The following is a 26152-nucleotide window of genomic DNA, read 5'->3' on the forward strand; positions in this document are numbered from 1 at the left end:
AAATAAAGGGTTCGCGTTGCTCTAGTTGACAGGAAATAAAGGGCTAGGGTTGCTCTAGTTGACAGGAAATAAAGGGCTAGGGTTGCACTAGTTGACAGGAAATAAAGGGCTAGGGTTGCACTAGTTGACAGGAAATAAAGGGTTAGGGTTGCTCTAGTTGACAGGAAATAAAGGGCTAGGGTTGCTCTAGTTGACAGGAAATAAAGGGCTAGGGTTGCTCTAGTTGACAGGAAATATAGGGCTATGGTTGCTCTAGTTGACAGGAAATAAAGGGTTCACGTTGCTCTAGTTGACAGGAAATAAAGGGTTCACGTTGCTCTAGTTGACAGGAAATAAAGGGTTAGGGTTGCTCCCCCAACCCTCCCCTATCTGGCTGCTACCATGCTCCTCTTTCCGTCCTCACAAATGGATCAATAAACAATGTATGTTCTTTGTCCTCCCTCCTCGTCCCCTTCCTGCTCCCCCCTCCTCGTCCCCTTCCTGCCCCCCCACCCCAGGCCCAGGTGGTCCTACAGGGGAAGTCCAGGAGTGTGATCATCCGTGAGCTGCAGAGGACCAACCTGGACGTCAACCTGGCCGTCAATAACCTGCTGAGCCGGGATGACGAGGACGGGGACGACGGAGACGACACGGCCAGCGAGTCCTACCTGCCTGGAGGTTTGTTTACCTCCGCGTGTGGCGTCCATTCTGGCTCCACAGTCTATAGACCTCAACGTGTGGCGTCCATTCTGGCTCCACCGTCTATAGACCTCAACGTGTGGCGTCCATTCTGGCTCCACCGTCTATAGACCTCAACGTGTGGCGTCCATTCCGGCTCCACCATTTATAGACCTCCTTGTTGTATAATATAATGCATAGCCATTAGCTAACTTGGAGTCCTGGAGTTGTTGCTGTTTTCCGAGCGAGCCAGACAGTTTGAGCCACACCACAACATGCAAACTAAAGTGTTAACCAGACACAAACCGACCCCAACAGTTCTTCAGACAGTTTGAGCCACACCACAACATGCAAACTAAAGTGTTAACCAGACACAAACAGACCCCAACAGTTCTTCAGACAGTTTGAGCCACACCACAACATGCAAACTAAAGTGTTAACCAGACACAAACAGACCCCAACAGTTCTTCAGACAGTTTGAGCCACACCACAACATGCAAACTAAAGTGTTAACCAGACACAAACCGACCCCAACAGTTCTTCAGACAGTTTGAGCCACACCACAACATGGAAACTAAAGTGTTAACCAGACACAAACAGACCCCAACAGTATTTCTGATGCTTGATTCTTCGCTCAGACCGACATGGTCTTGAACTAACTAGCTAGGCAGCTCCAGGGCGTAGTACAATGGCCTCCTAGCTAGGCAGCTCCAGGGCTTGGTACACTGGCCTTCTCCTAGCTAGGCAGCACCAGGGTGTACTACACTGGCCTCCTAGCTAGGCAGCTCCAGGGCGTAGTACACTGGCCTCCTAGCTAGGCAGCTCCAGGGCTTGGTACACTGGCCTCCTAGCTAGGCAGCGCCAGGGCGTAGTACACTGGCCTTCTCCTAGCTAGGCAGCGCCAGGGCGTAGTACACTGGCCTCCTAGCTAGGCAGCGCCAGGGTGTAGTACACTGGCCTTCTCCTAGCTAGGCAGCTCCAGGGCGTAGTACACTGGCCTTCTCCTAGCTAGGCAGCGCCAGGGTGTAGTACACTGGCCTTCTCCTAGCTAGGCAGCGCCAGGGCGTAGTACACTGGCCTTCTCCTAGCTAGGCAGCGCCAGGGTGTAGTACACTGGCCTTCTCCTAGCTAGGCAGCACCAGGGTGTAGTACACTGGCCTCCTAGCTAGGCAGCGCCAGGGCGTAGTACACTGGCCTTCTCCTAGCTAGGCAGCACCAGGGTGTAGTACACTGGCCTTCTCCTAGCTAGGCAGCTCCAGGGTGTAGTACACTGGCCTCCTAGCTAGGCAGCTCCAGGGCGTAGTACACTGGCCTCCTAGCTAGGCAGCACCAGGGTGTAGTACACTGGCCTTCTCCTAGCTAGGCAGCGCCAGGGCGTAGTACACTGGCCTTCTCCAGGAATCCAAATAGTTCCAAGATATTGCGTTGGTGAGAAGAATCCAGCATCGGAAATATAACGGGACTGTTGCGGATGGTTACAACTTTTGTTTGCAGCACAGGATAACTGTTTATTTAACCATGAGTGTCTTTCTGTCTTTGTCTCATTTAGACAACCTGATGTCTCTGTCTCATTTAGAGGACCTGGTGTCTCTGTCTCATTTAGAGGACCTGGTGTCTTTGTCTCATTTAGAGGACCTGGTGTCTTTGTCTCATTTAGAGGACCTGATGTCTCTGTCTCATTTAGAGGACCTGATGTCTCTGTCTCATTTAGAGGACCTGATGTCTCTGTCTCATTTAGAGGACCTGGTGTCTTTGTCTCATTTAGAGGACCTGATGTCTTTGTCTCATTTAGAGGACCTGATGTCTCTGTCTCATTTAGAGGACCTGATGTCTCCGTCTCATTTAGAGGACCTGATGTCTCTGTCTCATTTAGAGGACCTGATGTCTTTGTCTCATTTAGAGGACCTGATGTCTCTGTCTCATTTAGAGGACCTGGTGTCTCTGTCTCATTTAGAGGACCTGATGTCTCTGTCTCATTTAGAGGACCTGATGTCTTTGTCTCATTTAGAGGACCTGATGTCTCTGTCTCATTTAGAGGACCTGATGTCTTTGTCTCATTTAGAGGACCTGATGTCTTTGTCTCATTTAGAGGACCTGATGTCTCTGTCTCATTTAGAGGACCTGATGTCTTTGTCTCATTTAGAGGACCTGATGTCTCTGTCTCATTTAGAGGACCTGGTGTCTTTGTCTCATTTAGAGGACCTGATGTCTTTGTCTCATTTAGAGGACCTGATGTCTCTGTCTCATTTAGAGGACCTGATGTCTCTGTCTCATTTAGAGGACCTGGTGTCTTTGTCTCATTTAGAGGACCTGATGTCTCTGTCTCATTTAGAGGACCTGGTGTCTTTGTCTCATTTAGAGGACCTGGTGTCTCTGTCTCATTTAGAGGACCTGATGTCTCTGTCTCATTTAGAGGACCTGATGTCTCTGTCTCATTTAGAGGACCTGATGTCTTTGTCTCATTTAGAGGACCTGATGTCTTTGTGTCTTTGTCTCATTTAGAGGACCTGGTGTCTCTGTGTCTTTGTCTCATTTAGAGGACCTGCTGTCTTTGTCTCATTTAGAGGACCTGATGTCTCTGTGTCTTTGTCTCATTTAGAGCAGTGGTTCCCAAAGTCGGGGTCGCGACCCAAAGGTGGGCCGCGAGCAGCCACGGGTGGGCCGCGAGATGATTTAAAAAAAATAATTTTTTTTTTTTATTTATTTTTATTTTTTTGTCAGGCCACTGAACTTAGAAGCAGGCCAGGACAGTGTTTCTAGTTGTATTCTAAAATTCTATTCTATTGTATTCTAAAATGTGACTATATGGTTTTATATTAACTTAATAAATAAACAAAAACGAAAAATCTACTTATTTCAACGAACATTTCAAACTAAATAACAGATTATGCACATAAAACGCTGAAAACAACCGAAGCAACAATAGTATTTTAATGAGGCTATTATTATTATCATTATTATTTTGCAACAAGTTAGCCCTCTCATAAATAGCACATATAAATGAATAACTAACTTGAACTAACTTAATAGGATTGAAGTGATATTTGGCTTAAAAAATCGGTCACATGGAAAAATAAAAAAAAGCCCGACGATGTGCATTGGGCCGCGGCTCTCTGACACCTTATTTTCTGGGCCCTGGCCTGAAAAGTTTGGGAACCCCTGATTTAGAGGACCTGATGTCTTTGTGTCTTTGTCTCATTTAGAGGACCTGGTGTCTTTGTTTCTTTGTCTCATTTAGAGGACCTGATGTCTCTGTTGGACGCTGACATCCACTCGGCTCACCCCAGTGTCATCATCGATGCTGATGCCATGTTCTCTGAGGACATCAGTTACTTTGGCTACCCTTCCTTCAGACGCTCCTCCCTGTCGCGCCTGGGCTCTTCCAGAGGTAACTATAACCCTAACCCTAGAGGTAACCCTAACCCCCCAGAGGTAACCCTAACCCCCCAGAGGTAACCCTAACCCCCCAGAGGTAACCCTAACCCCCCAGAGGTAACCCTAACCCCCCAGAGGTAACCCTAACCCCCCAGAGGTAACCCTAACCCCCCAGAGGTAACCCTAACCCCCCAGAGGTAACCCTAACCCTCCAGAGGCTGCTCCTCCTCGTCCTGGTCTCCTCCAGAGGTAACTCAGCCTGGGTGGCCTCACAAGAACCCAATATACATAGAAGGCACACAATGAGAAATCTTTTATTAGTCAATACAGCCAAATAAAACAATTGAACTGCAGCAATTCCAATTTCCCATAACTGATGGAAGCACAGAGTACTATATTAAGTGGATCGGGAGAGTTGAGTACCGACCCGAGTACCTCTCAATTTACAGTCCTTGTTGCGGACTAGTGTTGGCCTATTTATAAAACAATTTATGTAACAACCGTGTCAATTCAATCTCCCGGCCCTGCACAGCTGGCTTTCTGCTTCTGCAAATGTATTCTCATCTCCATTGACCTCAGCAGAGCACCATGTATTCTCATCTCCATTGACCTCAGCAGAGCACCATGTATTCTCATCTCCATTGACCTCAGCAGAGCACCATGTATTCTCATCTCCATTGACCTCAGCAGAGCACCATGTATTCTCATCTCCATTGACCTCAGCAGATCACCACTTTGCTTACATTCTACCCCACTGCCAGATCAAAGCGTTATATTTTATCGGTGCACCTCTAAAATTCATTAGATTGTCTGGAGCTGGTTAGAAAAAAAACCACACCTCCAATAACTCAAATAAAACATGCAAGGAAAACCCGGATGGGGCGTTATTGTTGTATAAAGAAGAATTATATCACACACTGACCATAGGGCGGTGTAGTGGTTACGTCGTTGTTGTTTCCCGCGCGGTCCACCTCACTTGGAATTGCAATGTATTTTCAATGGACACATTTCTAAAACGTCAGACTACGCCTTCCTATAGGAAACTAAAGTGACGTCAGACTACACCTCCCTATAGGAAACTAAAGTGACGTCAGACTACGCCTTCCTATAGGAAACTAAAGTGACGTCAGACTACGCCTTCCTATAGGAAACTAAAGTGATGTCAGACTACGCCTTCCTATAGGAAACTAAAGTGACGTCAGACTACACCTCCCTATAGGAAACTAAAGTGACGTCAGACTACACCTTCCTATAGGAAACTAAAGTGACGTCAGACTACGCCTTCCACAGCCGTAGCTGCAACCACTTGCATCACGGCTCTCATCCACATTCATTCGCTCCCCCCGCAATCTCCTCCCCGATTTCAATGTAACGCTGAAGTGTAGTGGTTTATTAGGGGGTGGGAAAGCTGGTGGGTGGGGATCGGACGTTGTGGACAGCGACTCCTACAGGTCGGTTGGTGCGACGGCTGCCTCCTTGTGTACCAGAGGGGACGCGTGATGCAAGGCTTCGTCCACATTGCAGCCGACCAGTGGGAGGCATGGTCTAACAACGTTCGAGACAGGGGAGGGTAGAATTGGATAATACGAAATTGGGATGGGAGAAAAAATAGAAAATGGGGAGAAAAAGTAGATAAAAAAAAAATTAAAAATCACAACATAAACGTTAATACTAGCCAGAGCATCTGCTTCTAGCTAACAGACTGGGTAGCAAGTGCAACAACGTCTAACGTCCGTGCGGATCATTGGAGTAGGGTATATCTGCAGTGCCGTAGCCCCATACTCATTGATTAACACTTTCAGTGCCCAGCAGGTGGCGCACATTTAGTGCTTGAATGCCCACCATCCACTGCAATGTCAGCATTAATATCGCCTAATCTTTTTTTTTTTTTTTTTTTTTTTTTTTTTTAAATTATGGCTGTGTCTAATCTGCCCGTCGCATTATCAATGACTCATTTCCAGTCAACATTGTCGAAGCGGATTGTTTTATCGGTTCATTTCCGTTTTATAGCATTTTGAAAAGCCCTTGTTTTCACGGAAAAATAAAAGATTCCATGATAATCGCCCTGTACTGTAATATTCTAGAACGTTGTAATTTTTCGGCCTATTTATGAATTGTTTTCAAATAAACGCTAGATTATCGATAGTATATGTGTACGTGTGCGCGCTGGTGCCACGTGCTGAAAATCGATTCTCTCAGTTCCTGATCGATCTTAGTCAAACAGCCATATCACATTATAGGGGAAAAGCTTATATCTCCGTGAAAACGGGTCTGATTATCCTAAGACTGGTAAAATAGATTCCTTACCTGAGATCAGATGGTATCCAAATGGATTATTCCAATTCCTGATCGCCATTCCAAAAATCTATCCTTTTATTGATCCCACGCGTATACTGTAAAACACATATTACACGCTGTGCTGAGGGTCCAGAATGAATCTGATCGGCTCCGGTTACATGCGTGAGAAGTAAAATGTGGATTCCGGAGTTTTTTTTTCTCATCCATTTTCATCGAGTCCAATCCAAAATGGTGCATTACCATCTGGGAGACGATAGGGGGTGCTTTTTTCACATCTGAGCGCCTGGCGGGGCAGGATTACCAACGGTAGACTCGGTTGATGAAATATTAATTCAGATCGCTAATATAAAAAAAAATCCAAGAATTCTCGTGATGGGCATTCAATGTGTTAATGATACTAATCTATACAATCACCTGTTGTTGAATAAATACCATTACTTTCTAGTTATTACTAGGGATGCTCGATATTGGCTTTTTTACCGATACCGATATTCCGATATTGTCCAACTCTTAATTTCCGATACCGATATCAACCGATACCGATATATGCAGGGTTTCCCCGTCCAAAAAACTGAATAATTTCAGGTAACTAATAATTTCACTGGATATATATATAACAAATATTGTTATTGTTTTTAATTTTTTTTAAACCGATACCGATATTTTCCGATATCACATTTTACTGCCGATATCGGCCGATAATATCGGGCGGCCGATAATATCGGACATCCCTAGTTATTACTAAAAAACAGTATATATAAAACAGTGTGTAGCTGTAAAAAATAAAAATAAATAAAAAATTTATAATTTATATAATATATTTTTTATTTTTATTTTTTTAATGAATGCACTGGTATTGGATCGGTATCGGTATCGGCCGATACCCAAAGCTTAGGTATCGGAATCGGATCGGGAAGGAAAAAATGGTATCGGAACATCTCTACGTCAGACTACACCTCCCTATAGCAGTAGGAGGTAAAACCTCTTGGTGTTGTTCACTGAGATCTAGCTTTTACACGTTATATTTGTTAATGTAGTCCAGCTTCAACTTATGAATTTCTTAAATTCATTAATTGAGTTGTATATGCTTGTATATGTTCACTTATATCTGGGGGTAGTTTGTCTTTCCTCTTCAACCTGTTTTAGCTAGTGTTATTATGAATGTTTGGTGTTGTAATCCAAGTATGTGTGTGGTATTGTGTATTGACCTATCTCAAACCCCACCCTCTTTTCTCCATTCCTCCAATTGCAACCGTCGCTGTCCGACGATGTACGTTTGTCAGAGCGAAGCGGCAATCGCTATTGGAGGCTTGATGAGAGGGCTGGGTTTGCGATGGGCCAATTGCATGGCTGTAGAACACGTGAGCCCTCTGAGAAAGGCCCGCTAGGCCCTACTGTCTGAACGGGACCCTCTACTGCAGCCCCCTCTTAGCCCCAGATGCATGTTTCTAACCTGCCTCGCATTGTAACATGCGAGTGTGCAGATAAGACTCACCACCACTATCACTTAGACTCCTCCCTCCACTATCATTTAGACTCCTCCCTCCACTATCACTTAGACTCCTCCCTCCACTATCACTTAGACTCCTCCACTCGCCAGTATCACTTAGACTCCTCCACTCGCCAGTATCACTTAGACTCCTCCACTCGCCAGTATCACTTAGACTCCTCCACACGACTCCTCCACTCACCAGTATCACTTAGACTCCTCCACACGACTCCTCCACTCACCAGTATCACTTAGACTCCTCCCTCCACTATCACTTAGACTCCTCCCTCCACTATCACTTAGACTCCTCCCTCCACTATCACTTAGACTCCTCCACTCGCCAGTATCACTTAGACTCCTCCACTCGCCAGTATCACTTAGACTCCTCCACACGACTCCTCCACTCACCAGTATCACTTAGACTCCTCCCTCCACTATCACTTAGACTCCTCCCTCCACTATCACTTAGACTCCTATCACTTAGACTCCGACCTCCACTATCACTTAGACTCCTCCCTCCACTATCACTTAGACTCCTCCACTCGCCAGTATCACTTAGACTCCTCCACTCGCCAGTATCACTTAGACTCCTCCACTCGCCAGTATCACTTAGACTCCTCCACTCGCCAGTATCACTTAGACTCCTCCACTCGCCAGTATCACTTAGACTCCTCCACTCACCAGTATCACTTAGACTCCTCCACTCACCACTATCACTTAGACTCCTCCACTCACCACTATCACTTAGACTCCCGCTCAATCCCAGTGCTGCCATTTTGATTTGCCTTACAGTGACCTAAAAGAAACCTCCTCTCTCTCCTTAAAAAACATCTTGTAAACGGGTCTTTCCCAGAGAGTGGCTTACTTTTATCCCACTGGTGTGACCTTATTGCATACCAGTTCTCCTTCTCCCCTTAGAGCGCGACTCGGAGCTGCTGCGGGAGCGCGAGTCAGTGCTGAGGCTGCGCGAGCGGCGCTGGCTGGACGGGGCCTCGTTCGACACGGAGCGAGGCTCCACCAGCCGCGAGGGGGAGCCCAGCCTGGACAGGAAGAGCATCCCCGTGCAGAGCCCAGTGTCCCTGGGGGAGGAGCTGCAGTGGTGGCCCGACAAGGTGGGGAGGCCAGGGACCTTTAGATCAGACATGATGCTGGACGGACAGAAAGGGACTTAATATGGAAGAAGTTAATATCACACGGATCAGAAATGCTGCTCGACGGACAGAAAGGGACTTCAGGGCCAAGAAGTTCATATCACACAGATCTGCCTGCATATACGCACAATAATACATAAAGGGGCTTCAGGGCCACATGGAATAAGTTCATATCACACAGATCAGAAATGCTGCTGAATGGACATAAAGGCACTTCATGGCCAAGCAGTTCATATCACACATACAGGAACTTCAGGGCCAAGCAGTTCATATCACACATAAAGGCACTTCAGGACCAAGCAGTTCATATCACACATAAAGGCACTTCAGGACCAAGCAGTTCATATCACACATAAAGGCACTTCAGGGCCAAGCAGTTCATATCACACATAAAGGGACTTCAGGACCAAGCAGTTCATATTAGGGATGCCCCGATCACGTTTTTTGCCACCGATACCGATCACCGATCGTCGTGAGCCATATCGGCCGATACCGATCCGATTGTTTTTGATTAAAAAGAAATTAAAAATTATTTTATATAAATTTTTTTTTTTATATAAAATATATATATTATATAATTAGACTTGTACTTGTATTATCTGCGAGACATCGCCACCACGCAACAAGTCAAAATGCTCGCTATCTGCAAACAGCTCTACTGTCTGTGTGTACTCTAGTAGCCTCCAGCTCCAAAAAGGATTCTCCTGCCCTGCAGCTGGACCCTATTGGTAACGTTACGGTTCTTTGGTCATTTCACATTCAGCAAGCCCTCAGCTCGAATACGCATTAAATCAATGTTATAAGACATTGATATCAAGAGCTATCTGTAGCTACTGATAGCCGGCTAGATGACGTTAAGACAGAACTTTAGTTCAATGGGACATTTCGTTTTGAACAGAGAACTAACGTCAGCTAACGCAAGCTAACGGAGGTATGAACATGGACTACTAGACTTTCTGGATAATTTGTTGATATCAGGAGCTATCAGTAGCTAGCCGGCTAAATACCGTTAGACAATGCCTACTAAACGTGAATAGTTGACTGGGTAATTTTGTTTAAACAGTAACGATAGCTAGGTAGCTAACGTTAGCTCAGGTCGAATGCACTACAGACTCGAGCAGAGGAGCCTCCTCTCAGTCCTCAGTGTTTACAAACTCTACACGGGTGTGGGCGGGCTAGGGAGGAGGAGCAGCGGCAGTTTGCAGGTCGTGTGTGTCTGAGACAGACAGCGAGCGAGATCTTCGCTTGATCGGTTTCCGCGATCGGCGAATATGACTCATTATCGGAATTCACAGATTGCATATTTATACTGAGTATCGGCCGATAACGATCGGTGGCCGATCGATCGGGGCATCCCTAGTTCATATCACACATAAAGGCACTTCAGGGCCAAGCAGTTCATATCACACATAAAGGCACTTCAGGGCCAAGCAGTTCATATCACACATAAAGGGACTTCAGGACCAAGCAGTTCATATCACACATAAAGGAACTTCAGGGCCAAGCAGTTCATATCACACATAAAGGCACTTCAGGACCAAGCAGTTCATATCACACATAAAGGAACTTCAGGACCAAGCAGTTCATATCACACATAAAGGCACTTCAGGACCAAGCAGTTCATATCACACATAAAGGCACTTCAGGGCCAAGCAGTTCATATCACACATAAAGGCACTTCAGGGCCAAGCAGTTCATATCACACATAAAGGGACTTCAGGACCAAGCAGTTCATATCACACATAAAGGAACTTCAGGGCCAAGCAGTTCATATCACACATAAAGGAACTTCAGGGCCAAGCAGTTCATATCACACATAAAGGCACTTCAGGACCAAGCAGTTCATATCACACATAAAGGCACTTCAGGACCAAGCAGTTCATATCACACAGATCTGCCTGCATATATGCACAATAATACCTGGAGTTGTGATCCAATTGATGGGACAGAGCAGAGCCATGAAGTGCTTCACAGAGCAGAGCCATGAAGTGCTTCACAGAGCAGAAGAATTGTTAAAAATACACTACAATATAGTAGAAAACATCAAACATAAGCAACAACGACCTTAAACAAAACACTAAAAATTACAAAACAAAATACTTCAGCTGCTTTTTAAAGGCGTCAACAGAGATGGCAGATCGTACGCCTATAGGAAGAGTGTTCCACAATGGCGGAGCCGTAACTTCAAAGGCACGATCACCTGGGACAACCAGTAAGCCCTGGTCAGAGGACCTCCGTGCTGATATGTGGATTCATGAGCCAGACCAAGCATATCTATATTTGACATTTTTAATCTTTATTTGAATGCAAAAGGCAACTGAGGTTTCCCTCATTTACAGTCACGTCGAGTGTACATAGAGTTTAGAAAAACAGAGTTAAGCTAAAAAAGGCACATCAAATCACACATCACACAAAATCAACAATCGGACAAGTAAGGATAACAATCAATTAATAATAATAATAATAATGACTTGGATTTATATAGCGCTCTTCACTGACCCAGAGCGCTTCACAGAGTCCATTATTCGTTCATACACAGTCATCCCGGTGGTGGTAAGCTACAATTGCAGCCAGAGCTGCCCTGAGGCAGACTCACGGAAGCGTGGCTAATAATCAACGCCTACGGCCCCTCCGACCACCACCAACATTCATTCACATGCATACACATTCATACGAGGCAAGTAGGTTAAGTGTCTTGCCCAAGGACACAACGGCAGTGGGATGGACATGGGCTTGAGCGGGATTCGAACCACCAACCCTTGGATCATTGGACAACCCGCTCTACCCCTGAGCCACGCCGCCCCAATTAAAAACAACTTGATTGACAAAGGTTGGAGATCAATGTTTTAAACTGAGGGGAGAATCGAGCTTTAAGGACTGTTGGAGTTCATTCCATGAGCTTGAGGGGCATCATAGCAAAATGCAGATTTACCCATATATAATAATCTACTATTCGATATGGCAGTTAGGGCTGGGCAATAATATGGAATATCGTCTACCTTCTTTCATGTCCTCAAGACTTGCATGAAGATGTTTTCTAATTGGTCACATGTTTCACCAACGCCTCTTTAATTCCTTGTCTAGGACTGTGTGAAGTTTGTCAGCATCGGGGCCTTGTTCTCTGAGCTGGTGGCCGTCAGTTCTAAAGGAGAGCTCTACCAGTGGAAGTGGAGTGAGCCGGAACCCTACAGAAACACACAGGTGGAGAATCACACGCTATTAAACTCTGATGGGGCCTCTGTGAAATAAAAGGAAAGACAAGCCAGTCAGATTTCAGAAATTGTGCTTTTAAACGAGTCATTGGTCATTGGTCCTCATTCACAAACAGACTTACAAGAAAAGTTATGAGCAGGGGTGCAGTCGTAATATCAGAACTGCCTGTACGCTGTTTAAATGACGCCACGTGCGCTACCGCTCGCGTGCACGCGCATACATGTTCCCTCCCGTGCGCACAGAACAGATGATTATTATGCATAAATAGTAGGAAACATGTTTGTATAGGAAATTTACTAGTTTTAGTTTTTGTAAATATTTCCTTGAAATAGAGAAGCTGAAAAAGGTAGCAATTATATTGAAAAACAAACAATGTTTTAAATTTAAACTAGAAAACTAAATACAAACTAAATTAACAATGTAACTTAGTTTACAGAAGGACAGTTTCCTTCTGAAGCACAACTTAATGCCTCATCCTTCCAGTCGGGACCATTTGTCACACAGTGAGAGCTCCACAGATCAAGCAAACCCCCACAGGGCTTGTATTTTGGTTTTGCACTTCTCGTTCTTTGTTATTGGTATCCTATTATTTTATTTTAAAACTTCATTTTTTTAGCGTTTATCGCTTTTTCTGGTCAAGCATGACCGACAGAAACAGGTTGAATGGGATATAGATCAGGGGAAGACACTGAGAAAATACGGCGAGTCCGGGAGTCGAACTCGTGTACCCCAGATCCGTGACGCGCACGGTTGTCCCCGACGCCGAAATAGCGCCGAGATACGCGGTGAGCTACTGGAGCTCCCCTTTGGTATCCTATTATTATGCAAAGTCTAGGTGATAAGTGCCGGGTACTTGGCGCACGGCGCGATGAGTCAGTGAAAGTTGTGAACGCATTTTTGTGTGCACGCGCGTGCACATCCGTGCGCGTACTGCTCAGAAAAAACTGCTGGGACGGCGTGGTACCGAGTGGGACCACCACTGCATCACTGGTTATGAGCAAATTTCATCCTAACTCCGCTTACGATTTTGGCATTCTCAAACGGTTCCTTCTCTGGGATTTGCTCGTAGCTAAGAGCAGGATTTACGAGCGCAGAAAGGCAGTCGTAAGTCGGACAGACTGGTGTGTGCTCGTGTTATTAACTTAATTTAGGACAAATCATGGTGAATGCGTTCACGACGATTCTAAAGACATCATCGGAATTAAATAAATTATAATAAAAAGTACATGTTTTACATTTATAGTCATGCCTCAATGAGGCATTGTGATGTCCAAAAATAAATAAAAGCCCTACAAACATTGCAAATGACAGTGAATAAATACATAAATAAATAAATAAGAACTAAACTCAATCGTGCATATATATATATATATATATATATTTTTAGTGCTGTCAGGCGATTAAAAATATTAATCTAATTAATTACAGGATTTGCATGTGTCCGGATGGCAGAATTCTACAAAACCTTCTGTTTAATCATCTTCCCTTTATTCATTTGCTTAGATTTTTTTTTTTTTATTGAATTGATATTCTCATTTGGTTCATTACAATTTACTCAAGCCTAGTAACGGACACAGTATTTCTGACACTGGGAATACATTCCCTAAGATCCATAGATATACCTAGAATCAGATACCAAGAACATGCAAATGGACCATTTTTATAAAAAAAAAAGTCTATAAATGTTTATTCTGTTATTATGGAATGAATGAGATAAAAAAAAAAATAATAATAATTAATTTTGCATACATTTTCATAACACGATAATTTGCTGTGTAATTAATTAATCTAATTAACGCGATAAACTGACAGCCCTAATATATATATATATATATATATAAATAAATACGTACGATATATATTTATATAACTATAGTGGAATAGAATGGACACATCTACATTCTACTCTCGGCACACCATTCCTTTCATGTAAGCTATATATTTAATAATATATATGATAAATCTATAGTTTATTAGTAACAACGCACTAATGTACATTACATTAATTGTATTGTACTTGTGCTGTATAATGACTACATTTGATCTAATTAAATTTTTGATCAGTTGCAAATCGCTTCCGCGCTACCTGTTGAATATGGGGTCGGCACAACCCAGATGCAATGCTTAGCCTCTCGCCTCCGGTATAAGGAGCTGTTGAATCTGTTTGCACACGGTCCTTCATGCCTTTATAAGGAGCTGGTGGGGCGTTTCTGTATGCTAATTCAGGTGTACGTGAACATGATTTCAGTTTTACGTTGCTTTCAGTGATGTTCTTCATTCAGTTGCGGTCATTTTTGCATCTTGCGAGCACCTCCACGCGTTCAGGGATCAGGAGGATGACTATCGTAGGTTTCCTCTTACAAACTTTTTATGAGGTTATTTACGAGGAAACTTATGAGGTCCATTGTCTTTATGTAATGTTGCACAAAAAAGCTCATTGCAATGTGCATCCTTGACTGACTTTAACCTAAAATATGTTCCTGACGAGATGTTTTGTGGTAAGTTTGATATGATATTGCTGGATCTTAGTCATATCTGATCTGCAATGCCTATTCCCTGAGATCCATAGATGTCCCTAGATACCAATAACATGCAAATGGGCCTTGTAGAAGTGGAGCAATCTTGCATTTACTTTGGTATGTATTTTTAGGCAAATTTTCTGAAAATATGGCTTGGGCTTTGAGTGCCACTCTGTTTGGTTTATTTACCTTTAGAATGCCAGCCTTTCTAGTCGTTTCCGTGGTCGTTGCACTATGTTTGCGAAGCTGTGTTTGTGTTCTGTATTATAGCTGTAGAGACACGGTGTGGCCCATTTCGACAAACATTACTTGTAGTCCAGCATGGGAATAATAGTTTGTTTCCACACGCTCTAGTTTATTACACGCTAAACATCGCATTTCCAAGATAATAGTATTTTTTCATAGATCGCGAGATAAAACACGTTATGTGCAATAAGCCCAAACCGTTCTGGCTGATCCCCTGAAACCCTGAATACTCCCATATCAAAGGTATATGACTTGTATATATGTATCATCACAAAATCGTTTTAACTCAAAACTATGATCGCGTTTGCCGAGCATGTTTTTCGTCCGTTGAAACCAGGGCTCCAGACTAACTTTTTTCACCACCGTCCCAGAACCGTCCCGAAATACAGTTTTAACCGTCCCAAAGTGAATGTAAACCGTCCCAATTTTTTTTTATATATATAATATATCAACGTCAATTTGATCATATGGGGACATATTTTGTGCTGATAATGGCACAGAGGGTGAGACCAACTGTGTGTACCTTACCTTTTGATTATTGTAAGCACAAAGATAATAAGCAGCTATAACTAGAACGTGTTGATAATATACAGTTCCAATAATAATAATAATAATAGATCAAATTTATATAGCGCCTTTCATAGAACCCAAGGTCGCTTCACAATCAGGACAAAAAATAGGGCTAGGGAAATAGGGGGGAAAAAGGGGATGAGGGAAGGTTAGGGATAATGGATAATGGACCTAATCTAATCTAAACTAACTGATGGGGAAAAGCCTTGGTCAAAAGGTGTGTTTTTAGAGCAGTTTTGAAGGTGTCCAGGGTTGGGGCGTTGCGGATAACATTACACTTCTGTTATTTAAATGTGTCCTTACGTTAGAGTCGGGGGTTGTATTGTTGGATGCAGTTCCCTGTTGGTCAGTGTGTGTCTGTTCTCCATCTTCTTCTGCTGTGTTTATCCTCTTCAAATAGCGCAGCATATTTGCGGTGCTCTCTTCACCGAGAGGATGCCAGTATAGCGTTTATTTTTATTTTTATAACATTCTGATATTTTCACGGTTCTTGTATAGTGGTCTCGTGCGACTGTCAACTATAATAAATATGGGCTGTTATAAATTGTGTGAATAGTTGTTGTGAGTGCTCGCACTATGTTTCAATATAATCCGTTTTACCATTCATTCAATAAACCGCGCGTCCAGTGTCCACCGTGCTTTTTTTAAAGCTCCGGCCAAAATGCATGGTGACGTGTTGACCAATTTCGGAGGGGGATCCCAATGATATATCAATAAAAATGTACCGTCAGTTCATGTCCAAGGGATTATGTTCACGCACACAGCAAGTATCACCAGTTCCTGGCATCTTTTAACCTTTCTTTTTCGATGTCGAGATCAATTTGGGGCTGCTGCAGCGCGACCTGTGGTTTGCTGATCAGAATGGTGGGCGGGAGCTTGATGCTGGATTAGCGTATAGCTGCGTTGGGACGGCGGAGATAGTCATTGGATTCGGCAAATCACGCAACGTTTAGACTTCAGTGAACCCCACATGATAATGTTGCCGTCTCTCTGTCAACTAAGTCGGCACGAGACACGCACCGTTTGACAGCAATATGTGCGTGCACTGACAGTCGGCTAATTGACATTTCCTGTGAAAAAAAGAAAAAAATCCTCTTCGTCCCGTTTGTGTCCCGGCAATGATTTCTGATCGTCCCCGGGACGACGGGACATCGTTAGTCTCGAGCCCTGGTTGAAACACAGAACTGTGATTGTTACAAAAACACGTTTCAGATTAGGTAAAATAGACATAGAATGTACCTTACCTTAGCCAGAAGGTATTCCAAGAGAATAATTCCAAGTGATTGCATCGCCATCGCGATTACCAGTGTATATGATAGGGCTGTCCCCGACTAAGGATTTGGATGGTCGACTATGATTGGCCAAAATTTGCCGTTAGTAGACTATTGGTCGACTAAAAAATATTATAATAATATATATATATATATTTTTTTATCATTCCATTTTGGCTGTGGGGGGTGCTTAACACATTGACGACCAGCATGTAGCGCCGATTTATAGGCCAGAGGACAGAGGTTTGTTTACAAACCGATGTACTTTCTAACAGCTATATATATAATTTATAGTATTGCTATCTGTCCATTCTCATTGTCACTTGAGTGCATAAACCGTGCCTTCATAATGGCTTAAAGAAAATAAAAATCCATCGGTTGGTTGTCATTTTATAGCGCCGTGAATATAAGGTTTATCGCAGTTTTCTCCTCGGTTTTTTTCTGGGGAGCTAGATAATAGGCTAAAGGCTAGTCACGTTATATCAAACGCTATTTCTGCTGTATATATACGAATGAAATAAAACAAACTGCGTAGCATCCTGACTATTACAGAGCATCTATGGATGAAATGGGGGCGGCGGGGAACGCCGATTACTATTATTGATTAGCAATTCAGTGTGTTCAATATACCATTTTCACTGATCGATCACATTACGTTTTAAAACAATGTCCAATCCAGCTGTAATTTGGGTGAATAGTGATCGCCGGCAGCATTTCGTCATTAGTCATCGGAATCTGGTAGATCCATATGTCCATTGGCTAATCATAAATCCCATTATTCCAGGCTGAAATATGCGTTCGGTAATGGGATCGTTTGGAACCGAGGCTCATATGAAACGCCCACAGACAGTGAAAATATTTTTTTTTCAATCGCCCTTAATGATACTGCAGTGGAGCGATGGCGCCCCTAAGCTGATCTGGCCGGTATTGCATGTTTCGAAAATCAAATATGTGGGTAGGTCCTGCAAGTCGATCGCGGACGTTAATAGCGTTATTAATATGGAATAAAACAATAACAACTCGCCACGAGTTAACTCGTGGCTCTGGTCCTCAACGGGTGGAATCGAAACACGTATATATACGTGGACGGTCCACATAGTGTTAATGTCTGAAGGAGTCGACTGAAGGCTTCTTGTCCTCTGCAAAAGCATGCAATTGGTTCACTGATGGATACATCATGATATTTGTAGTCTAGTGTATTTATTAGATGGGTGAAATCCTCTTTCAGTGCCTCTGCCTGTTTTCATAGGCAGTTAGCCTCTGGTATGCGTGCCATTAGCGTTAGCCACGCTTCTAGGCCTCTTTCTTTTTGAAAAAATGATAATTCTTTTTTTTTAAATAATTTTATTTTTTATTTTTTTATTATATTCGACTAAGAGGTTGGCCAGTCGACTACGGCTCCTTTCGACCGATTAGTCGAAAGAGGGAGGTATTTACTAGGGGGTCAGCCCTAGTATATGACTATACACGTTTCGATGGTCAAATACGTTTATGCAACGGAATCCCCGAGGAGAGAACTGTGAATCTCTGTCCCAGGAGAAGGAGTGGCCACTCGCGACGAGAAACTGAGTGAAGCTGACTATCAGCCCAGAGCCCCATGCAGTTCAGACACGGGACGATACTGCCACCTGGTGATAGTCGGTCAGAATGCAGTTCCAATGTGTCGGGACGTGCCTAAATGATGCAGATCGCTCTGGGCAACTGTGTAGAACGGGGATCAAAGTAAAAAGATCAAATGATCCAAAAACGACTTATTCCGTTTATGGCACAGAATGTGTTAAGAGGTTAAAATTAAAGTATTCAGTAACATTTTCTTCCGAGTATAGCTGTTTATAAGTACAGGTTCCTCATAAGATATCAAATACATTTCTATGTGTGCAGCAATACACTATCATACAGACTAAAGTATACATTTCTGTGTATGCAGCAATACACTCATACAGACAGTAACTTCCTCCCTCCTGTCCAATCAGAACCCTTCCATCCATCACCCCCGTGTGTCGTTCCTGGGTCTGGCCAATGAGAAGATCACCTTCTTGTCTGCCAATAGCATCAGAGCCACCGTAGCCACAGAGACTAACAAGGTAATCTTATCTAACATTTATTTTCATCTTGAAACGGTTACGTTTTATTTGGTTTGTGTGTATATATATATATATTCAATATAGAACATTGTAAGGGTTAGAAATTCATGATCTGGATGGGATCTTTTAACACAGGGGTTCTCAAACTTTTTTATACCACAACCCCATTTTATTTAGGATTTCTTTGGGCGACCCCACACACAATGTATCGCGTAATTTCAACGTGGAATTAAGGAATATCAAAATAAAAGCACACGTTGTTGAACTTGATCATGCATATTTATTAGAAAATGTAATTACAGGGCGGTTAGGTGGCGTAGCGGAGATTGCGTTCGTCACCAACCCCGAAGCTGTGAGCTGGATTCGCCTGTTCGAATCCAGCTCACAGCTCCGGGGTTGTCACCAGCTTGGCTGGCCGTTCACACTAATACAATTGGCTGTATTAGAGGGTGGGAGAAGCTGGCGGGGTGGGTCTGGGTCGTTGTAAACAGCGACTCCTACAGTTCGGTCGGGGCGCCTGCTAAGCGCGGATAGGACCTGAGTGGGATAGTGTGATCCTTCCACACGCTACGCCCTCTCAGGGAGGATCCGCGCTGCCAGGTGAAAAGAAGCGGTTGATTGGCTGGACGTGTGTCGGAGGAAGCACGTGATAGCCTCCACTCTCCCAGATGATCTGACTGTGGGGGGTAAGTGCGCAGCGACCAGGAAGGGATTGGGAATTGGCATACGACTAACATTGGGATGGGAGAAAATCGGAGGAAAATGGAGGGGGAAAAAGATAAAAAAAATAAAAATAAAAATAATTACAGCACTGTTATCAATACACATTTATAAAACTAGGCTTATTTAGCCAAAATATGTTGCCAGAACATGCCAGAGTAAGGTTAGTACTGTAAGGTTAGTAGTACAGTAAGAAGGTTAGTAGAGTAAGGTTAGTAGTACAGTAAGGTTAGTACTGTAAGGTTAGTAGTACAGTAAGAAGCCTAGTTAACATTCACACATGGTCCTCATGTAATGATGTGCTCCTGCCTCCAGGTGGCCACCTGGGTGGATGACACTCTGAGCACAGTGGCTTCCAAGCTGGAGCACAGCGCCCAGAGCTTCCCGGAGCTGCAGGGTGAGCGCATGCTGTCCCTGCACTGCTGCGCCCTGTATACCTGCACACAGCTGGAGAGCAGCCTGTACTGGTGGTGAGTACAGCCTCTCTATACCTGTACTGCTGGTGATTAGGTCATAGAACTACATTGGCCCAGATGGTGTAACAGGACGAATACTTAAGTACTGTGCTAACCAACTAGCCCCAGTGTTCACCACTATATTTAACCTTTCCCTGGCCAAGTCCGTGTTCCCTGCCCGCTTCAAGGTGTCCACTATAATCCCTGTACCAAAGAACACCTCCCCAGCAGGCCTAAATGACTACAGACCGGTGGCACTCACCTCTGTGGTCATGAAAGGCTTTGAGAGGCTGGTCAAGGATTACATCTGTGCCTCCCTCCCTAGTACCATGGACCCTTTGCAGTTTGCATACAGGACAAACCGGTCCACTGACGACGCGGTCTCCCAGGTACTGCACAGCACCCTTTCTCACCTTGACAGTCAGAAGGGGGGCTATGTGAGATTGCTGTTCATTGACTATATAGGTCAGCTTTCAATACCATAGTCCCCACCAGACTGGCTGACAAGTTGATCGATCTGGGTCTGAACTCCACCCTGAGAGCCTGGATCCTTGACTTTCTGACGGGCCCCAGGTGGTCAGGGTGGGGGGTTATACCTCCAACTCAATCACCCTGAGCATCGGGTCCCCCCAGGGCTGTGTCCTTAGCCCCCTGCTTTATTCGCTGTACACACATGACTCCATAGTGAAGTTTGTGGACGACTAGGGATGTCCCGATCACGTTTTTTTGCTCCTGATCCGATCCCGATCATGTGATTTTGAGTTTCTACCGATACCGATATTTCCCGATCCAATAATTTTCTTTTTCAACAAACATGACCATGTTCATGTCTTAAACTCATACTGAGGCCTTAGTTTTGGTTTTAAATTGCATATCATCATTCATTTATTTATTGTCGCACAGAGCAGAAGAATTTTGCCAAAACAAACCACTAGTATCCAGCTGCAGAACGGCAGAACAGCCACACTCTCAGACCCAAACGCATTTCATTTGATTTAATTATACATCAAATGATTTATGAAGTTAACTTTTCACCTGGATAACGTCAACATTCAGGGTCATCATTCTCTAATAAACCCCCTAATAAACTTCTCTAATAAACCCCCCCTACAGGTCACTTTAGGAAAAAGCAATGGTCACTTTAAAAAACATAACTACAGGCATTAAAGTTGGGTTGGGTAGGCGGGGTGGGGGGGTAACTGTACATTGGATTATCAACGAAACATTACTTGGTCCCAAGAAGAGGGTCTCGTTTTATTAAATAAAGTTTTCATTCATTCATTCACTCTGGATCTGGTAAATCCAGTAGCAATACACACAATTGTTAAGGGAATGCAGACCAGAGAAAGACGTTTGTCTTGTTTACATCATGGTCCCCCATTTTCAATTCATAGTGACATTTATGACATACACAACATGCATGACATTTATGACATAGGGACATACATGACTTACAGGTATATAGTACTGTTACATTTGTCACATATACGATATGCAAATAATACAGTACTGTTACCCAGAGATCCTAACAGTAAATATATACATGATGAGGAGGATACTGTACATTAGGAGCGGGTGGGTGGGTGGTAAAAAAGATATACATACGGTGGGGAGGAGACTGTCCATTGTTGTTGTGGCATAATTGCGAAACGTGTTTAGTCCCTTGTTTGTATGATAACAAGCCGTTTAGTTCATGGTTCAAAGTAATGGGAAAAGGGTGCTAGCTCGCCATCAATCAGAAGCTAGCCACAAGACTTGCATTCACGCTCTCCAGCACACAGCCTCCCTGCCTGGCACAACAACCACAACAGTAGGGTCTATAGTCACAGTCAGGACAGTAGGCTCTACAAGTAGGCTCCCTTAAAATGCTAACGCTATTAACACTTTCAATGCCCAAAACGTGATAAGACGTTTTATCAGGCCAATGCCTGAATGCCCACGACGACAATTAGCGTTTTATTTTTTTATTAGCGATCTGAATTAATATTTCATCAACCGAGTCTCCCGTTGGTATGCAGCCCCTGTAGGAGCTCAGATGTGAAAAAACCGCCCCCTATCGTCTCCCAGATGGTAATGCACCCTTTTGGAATGGACTCAATGAAAATGGATGAGAAAAGAAAAATCCGGAATCCACATTTTACTTCTCAGGCATGTAACCCGAGCCGATCGGATTCATTGTGGAGCCTCAGAACAGCGTGGAATACATATGTACAGTATGTAGCGTTGGATCAATAAAAGCGATCGATTTTTGGAATGGTGATCAGGAATTCGAATGATCTTTTTGGAGAACATCTGATCTGAGGTAAGGAATCTATTTTACAAGTCTTGGGATAATCAGTTGTATTCGCTGAGATATCAGCGTTTGCCCTATGTGTGATGTGTCTGTTTGTGCGCGATCGCTTTGAGGAAATCAGAGAATCGATTTTTCAGATCGCCTATATAGCGTGCATACGTACACATATACTATCGATAATCTAGCGTTTATTTGAAAACTATTCATAAATAGGCCGAAAAATTACGTTTTTGTGTATTCTAGAATATTCAGGTAAAGGGCGATTATCATGGAATATTTATATTTTCCTTAAACGAGGGCTTTTCAAAATGCTACAAAACGAAAATGAACCGATAAAAAAACAATCCGCTTCGACAATGTTGACTGGAAAATGAGTCATTGATAAGCGACGGGCAGATTAGACACATAGCCATAATTTAAAACATAGATTAGGCGTTATTAACGCTAACATTGAAGTGGATGGTGGGCATTCAAGCGGTAAATCAAGATTAAGCTTGGGCTCTGAAAGTGTTAAAAAAAGAAATACATTGGAGGTTAAAATAAGAATATGACTTGGCCTGAAAAAAAGTTCAGTCAGGAGGATTTTTTTTTTGCTTTAATCCCTGAAACTATGTTTTAGTTATGTTTAGTTTAGTATAGTTACATAACTTACATATAGCATAACTGTATATTGTATAGTAGTGTATATAGGACTCATTACCTTTAATTCATAAGCTTAGCATTATATTTTTATCTTGGTACCTTTTATCATGTCTATTATTATCTATTTTATTCTATTTGTATTTTTTTGCACAATCAAGGCGGGCATGGCCACCTTCATTTTGTCTTGTGTATGTATGTGACGAATAAATCTCTTGAATCTTGAAATAGAACTACAATGGAATGATGAGGTATCAGTCCCTATAATACAAGGTGTTACAGCTGAACTACAATACAGTTTAGTTTACTCAGTTTATTTGATCAGGGACAGTGCATATCAATCAACAGTTTATACATTTATAAATGAACACAAATGAAAACTGTAAATATGCCAACATTAGCAGGTTTGCTAGTTTTCAGTTGTACTCCCTGGGCTAGATGTTTAAGCCAGAAAATAAATAAAAGGATATCAAAGCTAATATAAAAACAGTTTAAAACATATTCTGTACATTCACGCTCTAGTAGGGATGTTCGATATTGTTTTTTTTAACCGATAACCGATGTACCGATATTGTCCAACTCTTAACCCTTTGATCGCCGGGGTTAAATTCATAATTTACCATCCCTCGCCAGCCCTATTTAACATGGAGAAGTTCCCCTTCTTTGCAGGGCTATAACTTTTTAAATTGTATTGCTCAATTGACATTACTATGGCCCATTCAACGTCCTAGATCTATTGTTCAGGGTGTAGCAACGTTATACTTTTTAATTCACATATTCATACTAAAATACGGTCTAAAGTATAAGTATCGATATGTATAGATTTTTCGATATTTTTGACAACACTACAATAAGGACAGTCTGGCTAGTAGGCAAGCATACAGGGGCTGGCCAGCTGGACTGCGATGTGACTTGCTAATGGTCATGTAATAATCTGTTACAGTGTCCTGGTTTGTGTCCACAGGGAGGGGTGTTACAGCTGAACTATAATACAGTGTCCTGGTTTGTGTCCACAGGGGTGTTACAGCTGAACTATAATACAGTGTCCTGGTTTGTGTCCACAGGGGGGGTGTTACAGCTGAACTATAATACAGTGTCCTGGTTTGTGTCCACAGGGGTGTTACAGCTGAACTATAATACAGTGTCCTGGTTTGTGTCCACAGGGGGGGTGTTACAGCTGAACTATAATACAGTGTCCTGGTTTGTGTCCACAGGGGGGGTGTTACAGCTGAACTATAATACAGTGTCCTGGTTTGTGTCCACAGGGGGGGTGTTACAGCTGAACTATAATACAGTGTCCTGGTTTGTGTCCACAGGGGTGTTACAGCTGAACTATAATTATTAATACAGTGTCCTGGTTTGTGTCCACAGGGGTGTTGTGCCTTTTAGTCAACGGAAGAAGATGCTTGAAAAAGCCCGAGCCAAGAACAAGAAGCCGAAGTCCAGCGCTGGCATCTCCTCCATACCCAACATCACTGTGGGGACTCAGGTAGGGAGCCCTAACCCTAACAACACAGTCCTCCATACCCTACATCACTGTGGGGACTCAGGTAGGGAGCCCTAACCCTAACAACACAGTCCTCCATACCCTACATCACTGTGGGGACTCAGGTAGGGAGCCCTAACCCTAACAACACAGTCCTCCATACCCTACATCACTGTGCGGACTCAGGTAGGGAGCCCTAACCCTAACGACACAGTCCTCTTTATCCATAATATCCTAGTTAGATCTAGTCTAAATACAACACAGTCCTCTTTACCCATATGTCCTAGTTAGATCTAGTCTAAATACAACACAGTCCTCTTTACCCATATGTCCTAGTTAGATCTAGTCTAAATACAACACAGTCCTCTTTACCCATATGTCCTAGTTAGATCTAGTCTAAATACAACACAGTCCTCTGTCCTAGTTACCGTACTTTTCGCACTATAAGCCGCACCTGACTATAAGCCGCAGCAGCTAAATTGAATGATGTGTACATATATAAGCCGCACTGGACTATAAGCCGCAGGTGTTTTAATGTTTAATTACCATATGTAATTAGCATTGGGACACAATACTGTCGGACAAATAACAAGAATTAACTCATTTACAAGTTGTATTAAGTTTAGCAAATAAGGGAACAGATAAATAACATTTCAATGCAGTCAAAAAAGCAATATTTTGATTTTTACATTTTCGGGTTTGGTCACGTTGAGTCACATATAAGCCGCACCGTTATATAAGCCGCAGGGTCGAAAAATGGGGGAAAAAGCCGCGGCTTATAGTCCGAAAAGTACGGTAGATCTAGTGCTTGTTTGGCAACAAATATAAATGAGTAAAGTGGAATTGGGCTCAAGACCATGGGTCATTGGTTTTGGGGTCATTGGTTTTAGAGTCTAGTATTGGTGAATTCCTATCATTTGAACTATTCCATGTATTTACATTGTTCTAAGTATGTTTCTTGGTTCCTTCTCTAGGTGTGCCTGAGGAATAACCCCCTCTACCATGCCGGTGCAGTGGCCTTTTCTGTCAATGCTGGGATCCCCAAAGTGGGCGTGCTGTTGGAGTCTGTCTGGAACATGAACGACAGCTGCAGGTTCCAGCTGCGCTCGCCAGAGAGCCTCAAGAACCTGGAGAAGACCCCCAAGACCCAGGAAGTCAAGTCAGTACCTGGGGTTAGACTCTCATAGTGTTTGCCATTCCGGTATTAAGTCAAATGAATAATTTCATTGTTATTAAATGTCAATTAGGCCAAGGAGCCTACGTAATGTACGTCATGTGATATCCAAATATAAAGTCATGTGATGCCTACGTAATATACGTCATGTGATATCCAAATATAAAGTCATGTGATGCCTACGTAATGTAAGTCATGTGATATCCAAATATATTTTTTTCTTTCCCAATTTGAAATCTTCTTTTAAAAGCCCAAATAAAAATCCTGAATTCCTGTGTTTCCTTCCAGGACGGAGAGCAAGCCGGAGCTGGTGAAGACCGAGATGGGGCCTCCTCCCTCCCCGGCCTCCACCTGCAGCGACACCTCCTCCATCGCCAGCAGTGCCTCGCTACCCTACAGTATGTTCACTACTCACCCTGACCCTACAGTATGTTCACTACTCACCCTGACCCTACAGTACAGTATGTTCACTACTCACCTGACCCTACAGTATGTTCACTACTCACCCTGAC

General features: G+C 43.3%; 1 protein-coding gene across 18 annotated transcripts in view; it reads left to right on the forward strand.

Moving 5' to 3' along the window:
- ubr5 (ubiquitin protein ligase E3 component n-recognin 5) overlaps positions 1-26152 on the forward strand; it is a 137858-nt gene that overhangs the window by 20083 nt on the left and 91623 nt on the right. For 17 of the 18 annotated variants that reach the window (XM_084336861.1, XM_084336871.1, XM_084336874.1 and 14 more), the window contains 9 exons: positions 498-657; positions 3896-4045; positions 8720-8931; positions 12055-12171; positions 18763-18873; positions 19909-20063; positions 24352-24469; positions 25441-25625; positions 25929-26038. In XM_084336861.1, the coding sequence (XP_084192987.1) occupies positions 498-657; positions 3896-4045; positions 8720-8931; positions 12055-12171; positions 18763-18873; positions 19909-20063; positions 24352-24469; positions 25441-25625; positions 25929-26038 (1318 nt within the window). The remainder of the gene's footprint in view (positions 1-497; positions 658-3895; positions 4046-8719; positions 8932-12054; positions 12172-18762; positions 18874-19908; positions 20064-24351; positions 24470-25440; positions 25626-25928; positions 26039-26152) is intronic. The other variant, XM_084336875.1, reaches the window with a different exon arrangement.

The sequence above is a fragment of the Notolepis coatsorum genome (assembly GCF_963971535.1).
Source record: "Notolepis coatsorum genome assembly, chromosome: 19".
Taxonomy (NCBI): Eukaryota; Metazoa; Chordata; class Actinopteri; order Aulopiformes; family Paralepididae; genus Notolepis; species Notolepis coatsorum.